The 14,300-nt window shown below is 37.6% G+C and overlaps 1 protein-coding gene across 1 annotated transcript in view; it reads left to right on the top strand.

Annotated features, from left to right (window-relative positions):
• LOC140199151 (integrator complex subunit 6-like) overlaps positions 1 to 13,350 on the top strand; it is a 121,676-nt gene extending 108,326 nt beyond the window's left edge. The window contains exons 15-18 of the mRNA XM_072260756.1: positions 1,293 to 1,530; positions 5,196 to 5,564; positions 9,247 to 9,340; positions 12,538 to 13,350. Coding sequence (XP_072116857.1) covers positions 1,293 to 1,530; positions 5,196 to 5,564; positions 9,247 to 9,340; positions 12,538 to 12,631 — 795 coding nt within the window. The 3' untranslated portion in view covers positions 12,632 to 13,350. The remainder of the gene's footprint in view (positions 1 to 1,292; positions 1,531 to 5,195; positions 5,565 to 9,246; positions 9,341 to 12,537) is intronic.
• Positions 13,351 to 14,300: the final 950 nt, after the last annotated feature.

Consider the following 14,300-nt stretch of genomic DNA (forward strand, 5'->3'; position numbering starts at 1 on the left):
TGGGTGTTTCTGTTTTTGCCTTGTACTAATTTTCTTTAGCAATTTTAGCTGTGAAGCCATAAGTAGCATAAGTCATTGGGTAGACATGTTAATGGCTCTCTTGAGACTGTTGGTTGTTTTTGCTCCGGTACTTTTGCTTACATGGAACATTTGTTACATCTTGATTAAATCTACAGTACTGTGCAAATGTCTTTGTGTGTGTGTGTATGTATATATGTGTGTGTGTATGTATATATGTGTGTGTGTGTGTATGTATATATGTGTGTGTATGTATATGTGTGTGTGTGTATGTATATGTGTGTGTGTGTATGTATATGTGTGTGTGTATGTGTGTGTGTGTGTATATATGTATATGTGTGTGTGTGTATATATGTGTGTGTGTATATATATGTATGTGTATATATATATATATAGCGCCCAATATTAACTAAGTTGGCTACATTATTTTATATATATAGCGCCCAATATTAACTAAGTTGGCTACATTATTTTCTTCAGGTAATCCATTTGTTCTAATTCATCTGTTAACTAGGTGGCATCAACTTCAATTGATAGATTTGGTCTCCTACCACAACTATCCTTTTTCCATTCACAACCTAGCTTTCTATCCAGATGCTGGCTGACCATCTGATTATTTCCAGCCTTTTCTGTTCTTAAGAATTCTAGCAAATGTAGCCTTTTGATTTTCATGTCAAATGTTTGCTCCACTTCTACATCCTCCTAAAACTGTAGCTTATGGGTGTTCAACGGGTTGAGTCTTTTCCAGCACCCTTAGTGATGTTATGGATGAGCCTCATTAATGGGTGTGCTGTTTACCAAAGAGACTTTGAATTCAGGTTTACACGCTCCTTGCCAGAGAGTAATTACAGTGCAGATTGGATCCTGTATTATTGTATTTGTTCTCTCCTTGTTTAAAACGGAGGTGCTGAGACTAAGAGTAATCCTATAATATCATCCTGACTGTCACTGGATAAGTTATTAATTTGAGGAAGCTTGTCCCCTGATTCTTTGCAGACTTGCATATTGTACTTTTTGCTTGATCATAAGATACAGCTAGATGGATGTTATTCAGTCTCATGATATCAGTTTATTTTGAACAAGCTACCTACTTAGTCTCACTCTTTTACTCTTTGCTTGAAATTGAGATTTTTTTTTTCCTGTTCATTTAATATAATGCAGTTGAAACTGGCTTTTTCCTTTACTCTCCCCATACCTGTTTTAAAACATACTTTTACTCTTTTAAAGCTCACATTTCCTTACATGGACGTGAGTTAATGACCTTTGTCTTGCAGGGAATGATGATTGATGAAGCTGATGAGTTTGTGTCAGGACCTCAGAACAGAAGCAAGAGACCAACAGAACTGAATGTGGCAGGAATTCCAAAAAGGCGTCGCTGTATGTCACCTTTATTGAAGGGACGTCCACTAACGCTATCAACAATGGCAAATCACAGCGGTGGCAAGGGCCCTCCCCTTATCCCAGTTGTACAACCACAGGCAGATCTTATAAAGCCTGTGGCTGCTACTCAAGGTAAGAGCTTATGCAGTTTGTGGATGTCCAACATGAAGATTTGAAACAAGCTTGTACATGAGCTCATGAAAAGCCTGTATCACAAACTGGTATGTGTTTCTGTTAATAAAGCAAATGAAACAGAATATATCAGTCACTTGTGTTGAATGCAGAAGAGTTAAACAGAACTACGCTGGATTGAATTTGCCAAAATCTGATTTGGTTACCAATTTTTTTTTTAACATCTTGCTGGAGAATTGTTTCATTTTCATTTGTATATGGCCAAAGCCTTAATCACTCATAGTTTCTACTCTTGGTTTACTTCTGTCCTGTATTTACAAACCTTGTGGAGTACCCTTTCTGCCCCTTCTCCTTTGTTTCAATTTTACCATCACTATTATGTAGATATGTGGTTCTACATTTTTAATTTGTTTTTGCACTAATTTTAACTGAACTATTTATTTCACATACTCTTACTGTGATTCAGTTTTTTCCTTTATTTATCTTGTACTGCTGCTGCAAAGTTAACAAATTTCATGACGTATACTGATGATATTAAACCTGATTCTGATTATAACATATTAATGTTGGCCTTATGTGATACTAATAATTTATTATCTTACATTGGGCATCCTAAAAGAGTACAATGTCTTAATGTCATTATATTTAGTTCAGCATCTGTTCTTTGTGCTTGTTTCAGAGACTACAGGGACTGTTTAGTTTGCTTCTGCATTGCTGAGAAACTGATATCTTGAACTTCATGATATTATCAACTTAGGAGGGAATTTGTAGACTGCCAATGAGATGAGCTTTTTAGAGCAGCATGTGGTTGAGCCCATTAAGGGAATGGCAGTTCTGGATTGGGTGTTGTGCAATGAACCAGATTTGATTAGGGAGCTTTAGGTAATGGAACCTTCAGGAGACAGTGATCATAATATGATAGAATTCACCCTGCAGTTTGAGAGGGCAAAAGTGAGGTCAGATTTATCAACATTACAGTGGAGTGCAAAAAAAATGGGGAGTTAGAGGATTGAGAAGTTATTAAAAACCAATAGAAAATAACTACAAAAAAGCCATAAGGAGAGGAAAATATGAAGATAAGCTAGCTAATAGTATAAAAGGATACCAAAAGTTTTTTTACATAAAGAGTTGAGAGTGGATATTGGACTGTTGGAAAATAATGTTGGAGAAGTAGTAATGGTGGAGAACGAAATAGCGGACAATCTTGATTACCTTACCATTTTTCTATTTTCTATTTATGATTTATAATTATATTTTTAATATTTGCTATCGATTTGTAATCCAGAGAGTGGGAAGCACAGAATCAAATATCGCTGTGATGATTGTATGTTCTAGTATCAATTGTTTGGCGACTATAAAGTATTTTGTGTCACTCTTCACTGTGGAAGACATTAGTAGTATGCCAGAAATTCGAGAATGTAAGTGGAAATGAGTGAGTGTAGTTGTTTTTACTAAGGAGAAGGTGCTTGGGAAGCTGAAGGGTCTGAAGGTAGATAAGCCACCTGGACTGGATGGACTACACCCCAGGGTTCTGAAATAAGTATCTGAAGGATCCTTCAAGTATCACTAGATTCTGCAATGGTTCTGGAGGACTGGAAAATCACAAATGTCACACCACTCTTCAAGAAGGGAGGGAGGCAGAAGAAAGGAAATTGTAGGCTAATTAGCCTGACTTCGGTGGTTGGGAAGATGTTGGAGTCTATTATTAAGGATGCTGTTCTGGGGTTCTTAGAGGCACATGATAAAATAGGCCAAAGTCAGTATGATTTCCTTGAGGGGAAGTCTTGCCTGATAAATCTGTTGGAATTCTTTGAGGCAATAACAGGCAGGATAGACAGAGTCAGTGGATGTTGTTTACTTGGATTTTCAGAAGGTCTTTGATAAGGTGCTGCCCAAGAAGTTGCTTAACAAGAAGAGAAGCCATGGTATGACACAAAAGACAGTAGTATGGATGGCAGATTGGCTGACTGGCAGGGTGCAGAGAGTGGGAATAAAATATGTCTTTTCTGATTGGCTGCTGGTGACTAGTGTTCCACAGGTCAGTATTGGGACAACTTTTCATATTATATGTCAATGATTTAGATGCTGGAATTGATGGCTTTGTGGCCAAGTTTGCAAATGATGCGAAGACTGTTGGCGAGGCAGATAGTGTTGACGAAGCAGAGTCTGCTGAAGGACTTGAACGGATTGGGAGAATGGCCAAAGAGGTTGCGGATAGAATATAGTGTAAGGAAGTGTACGTTCATGCACTTTGGTAGAAAGAATAATGGCATAGATTATTTTCTAAATGGGAGAACATTCAAAAATCAGGTACAATGGGACTTGGGAGTCCTTGTGCATGATTCCCTAAAGGTTAACTTGTGGGTTGATTTGGTGGTAAGAACGGCAAATGTAATGTTAGCATTTGTTTTGAAAGGACTAGAATTTGCTGAGGCTTTGTAATAAATTGGTCAGACCACACTTGGAGTGTTGTGAACAGCTTTGGGCTATATATATATATATATATATATATATATATATATATATATATATATAAAAAAAATATGCTTGCACTGGAGAAGGTCGAAAGGAGGTTCACAAGAATGATTCCGGGAGTGTTTGATGGCTCCATACCTGTACTTTCTAGAGTATAGAAGAATGGGGGAGGGGGAAATCTCATTGAAATCTATTGAATATTGACAGTCCGAGATGAGTAGATGTGGACAGGATTGACAGTCCGAGATGAGTGGATGTGGACAGGATGTGGACACTATAGTGGGTGAGTCAGCCTCAGAGTACAAGAACTTGTCTTTAGAATGGAGATGAGAAGGTATTTCTTTAGCCAGAGGGTGGTGAATCTGTGGAATTCATTGTCATGGATGGCTGTGGAGGCCAAGTTATTGAGTATATTTGAAGTGGAGGTTGATAGGTTCTTGATTAGTCAGGGTGTTAAAGGTTGCAAGGTGAAAACAAGGGAATGAGGTTGAGAGGAGAAATAAATCAGCCATGATGGAATGGTGAAGTAGACTTGATGGGCTGAGTGACCTCATTCTGCTCATGCTTTATGGCTTTATTATGTTTAATAATGTCATCCTGTATAGTAGTGCTTGGGACATAACATTCAACGTACTACCCTTGACTTTTCAACACTTTGAGCTTGACTATAGCTACCAATGTTAGTTTTCCCTCAACTGATGCAGGCAATGCTGCTTAGCAGTGCATTTCTTTCTTAGTGCTACATTGCATTATTTGATCCTGAGGTCTTTGGAATGGAACTTCAATTTGCAGCCATGTCACAATCGAGCAATGGTAAAGATATCAGGCAATTAGTTCAGGGAAATATCCGACAAAGATGAATGAAGCTTTTTTTTCTGGTAATGATTTGGGAGACTCTCGGTGGAGACACAGAGCTGGCTTTTCTGCTGTAAGATGTTGGGAGAGCTGCTGACATCTGGCTAAGCAAGCAGCACCACCACCAAAAGTGTAATATTTACCACATTGAAATATCACCCAGATTGGTGTCGATCTGTCACATTCTGAATTTAAGGTTACAGTGCTAGCATCTAACCAAGATGACACTCAAAAGAAAAATGGGTGGAGTGTTTTGTTTAAAGAATAAATAATTTATGTAAAATTTTAAATGACTGCATTAATGTTGACTGGCTTGTTTATTTCTCCTTTTCTAGAGACTGAAGAAAACCAGGCTATGTGTGTTGATTATGTTGAAAACAATATTGCGGACTCACTTGCAGTTGAAATTTCATCCCAGAGACTGGACTCATCATCACCATTGATCCATTCAACGTCTGGCTCCGTGGAGTTTGCAGAAGAATTCACCAATCATGAGATGGACAGTGGTCTCTTAGTGGTCAATAATAATTCTATTAGTGTTGACCTTAATCACGAGGAATCAAAAGACAGTGGAGTTTGTCAGGATGGACTTTTGAACAGGTCTTCACCAAATGCTATTAAAACACTTATGAGGTCAAAACAGCAAGAGACTAATATAGAGCTAAGGGCACAAATTTTTAAGGAAATCCGTAAACCAGGCAGACGTAAGTATAATTGAAAAATAAAATGTCACTTGCTTTGCTCCCCTGGAGAAACAGTCTTCAGCAATGTCTCTGTTATGCGTTTTCAGAATGTTCGACTTTGCTTGTTGATCTCAACTGCAGTATTTGCAGTAAATGTACACAAGACCATGATACGATAGTTGGGCATCTAGTATTTAAGGCTATGGTCCACAGTTTTGGAATTTAATTCTACTTAACTAGGTATTTCTGTCTGTTCTATATTTTTTAAAAAATCAGCAGCTGGAACTGACAATGAGTTGTTTGAGAGTTTTGCCCTGTGTTTCATCATTTTATTTTTTTGAATACACAATCTGGTCTAGCCAGTTGACTGGTCCCTTTAGAATTTGTCTTTTGAGTATTTTACTTGGCTTTTCATAGATTACTTAACAGTGGAAATCACAAATCTGATTGTGTTTCACTGACTTCAACTCCATTTTCTGTTGACATTTGGTGGACATAAGGAGATTGATTTAGTCACTATAAAAACTGGGACAGCAGAAGCATTAATATCTCAATCTCTGTTACCATAGTTAATTCAATGTAGACAGCTAATCGAGCCTGACACTTTTCTGTCTTCATATCAAGCAAACCTCTTATCCTCGGGCCTATGAACAAAGGCAAAGTCCCATCTGTCTTTGACTGTAATTTAGTAACAGCAGAAAGTTGCAGCTTTTCTTGCTAGATTGTAGAAAGTGTAGCCAAGGCAAGACTGGGACTAGGTGGTGTTGAGTGTCGTGAGAAACAACATTACCTCCTGCTACAAGTTAACCTGAACTTTGGTTAGTCTGTGCTGTCATTTATGTACTGCTGTGATAAGTAATCACTTGTATCCTGATCATCAGCAGAAATAAGCAAAGAGAGATTTCCTAATGCTGGCAAAGATTGATCAAGTGCAATTAATAGAAGTCCTCATCCTTGAATAGTGTCCATAGAGATAGTATAAAACAAGTTAGTTAAACTAAGGGCAGTTTGGAATTTATCAAAAGCTGCACTGTAGAGATTTGGTCCTGTCATTACCCCTTGTACCTGACCAACGATATGTACTTGAATGAAGGCATTGACCTTTTGATATGAAGCTGGTTGATTCATCCATGGCACCCTTTTGGTTGCAAAACTGAACTGATAAATTCCATCAATATTGACATTCGGTACAACAAAATGGGTAAATCCTCCTCTGCGAAGAGGAATAACGTGTCTGTTTCGTTGGCCTGAGTATATACAATGTTTAAAAATATACTTGGGGGAAGATTATTTTACATTTTTATAACACCATTTCAGTATTTTGCTCAAATGCTCAATGATGTGTTTCAAAGGTGTAAACATTTTTGCCCATATCAAAAGGTAACACTGGGTGATTTCATACTTTCTGAGTCCATGGATAGGGAGTTCTGCTGAGGAATGTAGTAGTGTTCAAGGTTCAGGCCATGTCTGTCTAAAATTTATTGTTTCCTTAAGGAAATTGTGTATCTTAGTATAAAACCGATATCCTTAGGCTTTCTGTATAATTGTCTTGTGTAACTCATCAGATAATTAAATCCATTCACAATAATGGAGCCATACAAGATGTTTGGTACACCACCTGTCAAACAAATAACTCTATTATGTTATAATTGCTGATGTTGTTTTTTACAATTGGTTAATTGGCAGAGTTCAAGATATAAGCAGAGATGAACGGCGGAAGTGATTTCTAACACTATGGAAACTGAAATAAACATTAGATAACTCTTGCTTTCTCAGGTAACAGGCAACTGTTCATGGACACATCTTGGAGTGTCCATATGAATGTGGTGCAGTAACTGATGTTCTATTCAATTCGATTTACAATAGATAATTAGTGTCTGTACTTTGGAAACATTTACAGTAAAATTTGAATAATAGTCCTTGTTTACCAGACTGAAAGGTTTTCCAAACTTAGGCTACGTCCACACTAGACTGGATAATTATGAAAATGCCGGTTTCGAGTAAAAACGACAGGCTTCCACACTACGCGTTTTTCAAAATGTCTCTGTCTACATCAAAACAGATATTTGGGCGAACCTACTCCTACCAGGCATGCACAGACACATTTACAGAAAACAAGCAAAGAGGAAACGGTACAATATTTACGTTTCTGTGGCAGTGTTGTGCTATTTCCATAGAATAAAACTTAGAGTACTAACAACAACAGCGAAAGAAAGTTTTCAACATTGTCTTCGAGGAATACAAAATAAATCTCCGCTGGGAAAATCAGACCGGACTTCTTCGTTTAGACAGATAATGAAGTCGAGCTGTTTCTGCAAGTTACAAACGACTACAAAGTTAGCAAAGCAGTGGAGATGTTTAATTCCAAACAAACTATTAATGTAGACAATAAAGTAAACAACACATACATGAAGCCGTCCTCTACCCAAGATCAACAATTACAAAATGTTAAATGGTCAACTCGACATAGACGACCAATCCCAGATCAAACCCAAACCTTTTTGGAGCATAAGAGGGCACTCAACTCAATTTGAAATACTAACTACCAAGTCAGATGTGTACAGCAATTCATTTTTCCCCTGCACAATTAAAGCATGGGATAATCTTGATCCTAACACAGTCACACAACCAAACCCAATTAAATTTAAGGCAGCTTTTCTTCGAAAATCTCCTTCTTAAGCCCACCCTCCGCCACCTCCAGTTTAAATTCCATGCGGAATATTTTGGAGAATCAAGAACCAAGAGAGTGGAATCTTCTGCCGCCAGACCTGCGCAGTATTTCTTAATATCTTTAATATTTTTAAAGATAGACTCAATCAAATCAATTTAGGGGATCTAATCAAAAAGCTCACTTTACAATTTAACTCTCACGCCGTTCACACCGACTGTGCGTTATAACAGCGGTGGTCAGTCAGCGACAGAGCGGGCTTGGAGGCCCCGGGGTACATGAGATCGAGGGTATGACCACCGCAGACTGGGAGACCGGAGGGTACGGGCAGAAGAACAGAGGGTGCAAACAGAGAAACCGAGGGGACCAGCTTGAAAGCCACCTCCAGTTTAAATTCCATGCGGAATATTTTGGAGGGTCAAAAACTAAGAACAGCTGTCTGGCAGTGCTTGCGCAATACCAAGCAGAAGCAGAGAAAGCGTTGTTGTGGTGTTGTCATGACAACAGTTTAAAATCTCTCCGTTTACCCCGTCCACGCTCCAACACGAAACAATCGTTTTCAAATTTACAGACTCTGGAGAGTGTTTTCGAAAATCTCCGTTTTCGGGGGATGAAAACACCGTTTCAGTGTGGATGGAAGGTCAAAATGAACAGAAAAAGCTTCGTTTTCAAGATTCCGGCGTAGTGTGGACGCAGCCTTAGATATTACTCCACAAGACTTTAATCTGCCTTTTGTTTTAAGATGTTAAAAGTATAATTTTACAGTGAGCCAGGAAAGTTTGCGTGGGAAACAAAGCTCTGATGAATCGAAAGGGTGGATGGGAATGGGTCTTAACCATTTAGTATTGTTGAGATCCTTTCCCAAGATGGATGTAGTAGAGGCACCTCTGCCTTGTGATCACATGATTTTGTTAGACATGACACTGATTAGGATTGATCTTTTTCATTGACTATGATGGGAACAATTAAAGCACTCTAGCACTTGATGCTTGAGCATTAAATTACAATGTTAATTTAATATTGTCTCTTTTTCAGATTATGAAAATATCTTCTATTTATTGAAACTAGTGCAAGGCAGTCTGGAGACACGGATGGTTTTTGTACAAAATGTCATTAAAGAAGCAGCAAGGTAATGCATCAAATTGATGTATCGATGGGAATTTGAAAGTGCATCATGCCAATTTAAGGATTATTTGATGTATCAAAAGCAGCTAATTGATCAATTGCACTTTGGTGATGGTATAGTTGGGGCTTTATTTTTCTTAGTGTTTTGCCCCATTCACATCTTAGCTGACCTGTTGTTGTGTTTTTGAAGGGACACTTTCATTCCCTCCACCCCTCACCCTTGTGTCTTAAGTCATTTTTGGCAACTGACAAGCCTACAAATTTTAAAAGGTGTTTCTGTTACAGGAGTGATGAGATCACATTTATTTAAATGCACCAGGGTTGATTTTAGGTGCAAAAACAACAACGATTGAATCCATATATTGATGTGTGTGTGTATCTATATGTACACATGTGTGTGTCTGTATGTTTTGGTTGCTTCTGGTTCAGTTTTGTATTTGTATGTTTTTGATAATTCTAGATTCTTTTGATCTTCCACACTTTATTGAAAAGTATTTGGAAGATGTTAATTAGCTTCCATGTGCAATCTGATCACAATTTCTTTCTGGTTAAGGAAGGTCTTAGTGTAGATCAGTGCGTGTATCAGGGAAATTCTATACAAACCACCCTGTCTGACACCAACAATCATTCCATAGTCAAAGTCACTTAGATCACATTTCTTTCCCGTTCTTATGTTTGGTCTGAATAACAACTGAAGCTCTTGACCAAGTCTGCATGCTTTAATGCATTGAATTAATGCTCCATGATTGGCTGATTTAATACTGTATTTGCTTTAATGAGCAGGTGTAGGGGGGTACCTGATAGTGGCCACTTTATTAGGTATATTGTGCAGGATAACAAAATCTGGTTTACAATTCGTACCCTTGTGGTAATAGAACAGGTTGCAACTCCATAAAAAGCTGCATTAGTTTTCACCTACAGCTGCTTTAAATATCTTCAGTGCTTGACAAATTTTTTTCAGTGACTTTTTTTTTAATAGAGAAATTCCAAGTTCTAAGGATATTGACCAAGGATTTGGAGCTCAGAATAATTTGGGTGTGTGTATTTCTACTTCCAAGCTTCTGGTTAGAAATTGATTTGATGTCTTTTTATGGCTTCATGATGTGAGAATCAGTTTTATTTCAGATTTCAAGTTTCTGTTCTGAATGTACACCTTGGCAACTTCTCACTCAAATTCAGAGTACCTGCAGTTCTCCATTTCATAACATGTTCTATAAAATTCTGTCCCCTGCAAATTACTATATTTGAACTTCTAATCTTTGTAATGAAATGTATACTGCTTCTCTCTTGTTGCATTTATAGAGAAGGAAGCATTCATTAAACAAAGAATGCAAGGACAATCCAGACTGGCTGCCAGGACAGTAATGTTTATAGGGTCACCCAAAGTTTGTTATCAGTGTTAGAATCAAAGTGTTCTTGCCAACTCAATCACCGAGCCAACTATTTCTGAACAGTTGACAGTTTGAAACAGATCTGCTGACATCCTCCCTAGCTTCTCCCAGGGCAGCATACTCATTCGAGATTACTACTGCCTTTGGCTTCTCAAAGACCTCCTACATAAGATACTTATAATAAAAACTCATTTGAGGCACACTGTTATACAGACACATTTTTTCATGGCAATGTCTTCATTCACTTTTCTGTTGAGCAATAATATGATGTGACTGGCTACATAATGTTTTAAAAACTCATGGTATTTTGGTTATACAGTTGGCATTATCTTCTGGGCACCCAGAACCTGATGCTTACTATGGAACCTCTAGTCCATCTGTTATTGATTACATGTACTCAATTGTGGATCATTTCCTGCTTCCCAAGCACAGCTGGTTCATTTGAAAATATTCTTCAGCTTTTTTTCCCTATTGTTGTTTGAAAGTGAAGACAAACTACAAGGTTAACTACTTAGTTAACCTCTGCAACTATGGCTGATGCCCTTGTATTCTTTGGCCAATATCTGATGCAGAGCATGGTTGTGAAACTTGTGCAACTGCAGATATTTCTCTGGAGTGCACAGCAAGATATTGAGACTTTGAAGAAACAAATCAATGGGTGAACTGGTGCTTTGCAATAAAGAACCACCAGAATCTTTCTATATTGCACAACTGCAATGTGGAGACTTAACCATGGAAAAGGGAAATGTTATCCATTTTGAAGGTCAGTGTGGCTGCAAATTTTGGAGAGGATTTTACAAGCAAACTTGGAGGAGATTCACATACTATACATAGAGCAATATGCTTGAGTCATGTTTTCACTTAAGCTGTTCTGCTAAGTTGTCTTGCAGTCTTATTCTGAGAATTTCTTGAAAATTGATCTTGGAGCTTGTAATTTTATTGCAACAATTTGCATTTGTCTGTGGTCTTAATGTGGGTTCTTAGGAAGAGAATTTCAATGCTTATATAATTCTGGGGAGAACAAGACGATGGGGAACTGATATGGGATTGGGAGCAAGTATAGAGAACAAGTTTTAAGCTGAAGACTTTTGAGAGTTAGATGCTGGCAGTAGTGTTGGAGCAAGTTCATGGTGGGTGTAATAAAGGAGGACAGGCAGCAGAGCATTGACTAGGTATGACCAGAGTAACACTAGTGTAGTTGTGGATTTCATCCACAGATCAGCTGTGTTCCCCCCACTACCCTCCCCAGAAAACACATGGGGAAGAATATTTCAGTGTTTTCCCTTTAAAGCATAATCTTCCTTTTTTTTAAAAAAAAAACCAAAAAATGATTTGGTTTCCTGAAAATGTTTTCCTCAGTAATCAGTGGACACCTTACATTGTACTGGAATGACTTCTTTCTTTCCAGCTGTGAACAGCAACAAAGAAGCAATCAGTCAGCTTTTGAAAGAAAGCCACAAAGGCTGTTCATGTGACTGAAGGCATAGAGATACTTGAAAATTAGACATAATTTAGTGAGATGATGTTTTCAAGTGGGGAAGTGACAAAATCTTTATTTTGCATTAAATTAATCTGACTGGCTTATAATGAGTCTGATTAGACTTATTTTGGATGCTCAAGTGTTTGAAATAAACCAGCCTGATAAATTGGATGAAGTTGTACATATTTTGATCATATTTTGTAATTCCAGCAGTTAATATCATTCATGATTGAAATGTCTCCACCACCCTAAGTGTCTCCATGGTGAAGAAACCATTAATGGATTTTTGCTACAAAACACTAACGTGCTTTAATTTTGTTTTTAAAATAGGTTTAAAAAACGAGTACTGATTGAAGAGCTTGAAGGGATTTTGGAAGAAATACAAAATAAATCCAGTCGGGTAAATTTTATTCACAGCCGATAATGAATCCTGAGATGTGAGACTGGACTGTTTCCTGGTATTCTCTTAAAACATTTGAGAAAGCCCTAATGGACCACACGAGCTTATTTTTACTGTACTTTCACTCATTCTGTGGCTAAATTTGCCTTCACTTTTCTTTGTGCCGACAGACCTATCTGGACATTGGCAAAAGTAGTGTTAGGAGTGCCATCATTTGGTGATAAAGATGATTGTATGACACATTCAGGACACTGGGCACAAGACACATTACTATCTAAACAGATGACTTATGTTATTTTACCTTCAGAAAGACACCATTCTGTAACATACGCTTTCTGTGATTAATTATTGTTTTTGTGTTGAAGGATCTTGCCTCAAAAATGGGATAAATCATTTGGCAAAAGTGAACCCAATTGGATTTTCATGTTGCATGGAATTAAAGGAGGAAAAGTCTTTTGTGTCCAATGAATTCCAAGATGTGTTTTTGTCTTGTCTGCATTTTGTCACAGTTTCCTTTTGGCCTGTCCTGGTTTACTCAGGTCAGTCCTTCTGATAAATCTTTGGGAACTGGCCCTTATCAAGAAAGTTGTATAAATAATAAGGACATTTGTCTTTTTTTAAACAAAACTGATTTGCCTAAGACAAATTATTTTTGAATGGAACATTCTATCGTAAAAGGCCATATTTTGGAGATTATTTAAATGCCTTTGTTACTATTTCCTGCATTAAAAATATCTATTTTATATTGGATTGTTTTCCTGTGTGTGTGTGTGTGTGTGTGTGTGTGTGTGTGTGTGTTTGTGTGTGTGTAACCAGCCTTGTGTACTCTGGGTGTCTTTTTCCTCAACAATTGGCCCCACTCTCTACTTGGGAGGATGCCATCTTTGTAGATATTAATCATCTAAACTGCTGTGTAATGATGCATTAGCAGTGTACTCAACTGATTAATACATGGACTGGATTTTCACTTTTATAGAAGGTAAGTCCAAATACTTCAAGTGGACTCAAGAAAGGAGGAAGTGATATACCACTTGAATATACCCCTTTTGGGGATTCTCATAGGCAGTTTTACTCCTTGTGTAATAGTGCTTTGACTGAACAAACCTTACTTTAGGGAAAAAGTACTAAATATAGCCGACACACTCTGTTGCATAGATGAATTAGCTGCTACTTTTAGAATTGAAGCATGCAATCTTATTTGTCAAGTGGTATGTATAGTTAGTAATTCCCCAGCTAGATGCTATTTAAATTAACAAAGTAAATAGAACAATAACATACAAATTCCTGAAAGGTACAGAGGGCTTATTGCTTAATTCATAATTCAAAATTCCACAATGACTTTAATTTCTGTAGCACTGTTCAGGATATGGCACAGTTCTTCAAAGCCAGTTATCTGTTTGATGTTCAAATGTGGAGATGTAAGGAACATTGAGCCAACTTGTACATGAGGTTGCCACAAACAGCAGTGTACTAAAGATGAGATGCTTTAGTGATACAGGTGAAGGTGGCCGTTGGTCAGGATGCTGGGGATAGCTCCTCAGCTATTCTTCAAAATAGTACCATAGAATCTTTTGTGTCCACCTGAATGAACAGAGTGGGCCTCAGTTAAATGGTTCATCCAAAACAGCCAATAGCCTTTGGAATGTCTTTATTCAAGAGGATCCATTACTTGACCTGTGGAATCAAATACCCT

Source organism: Mobula birostris, chromosome 6 (assembly GCF_030028105.1).
Source record: "Mobula birostris isolate sMobBir1 chromosome 6, sMobBir1.hap1, whole genome shotgun sequence".
Taxonomy (NCBI): Eukaryota; Metazoa; Chordata; class Chondrichthyes; order Myliobatiformes; family Myliobatidae; genus Mobula; species Mobula birostris.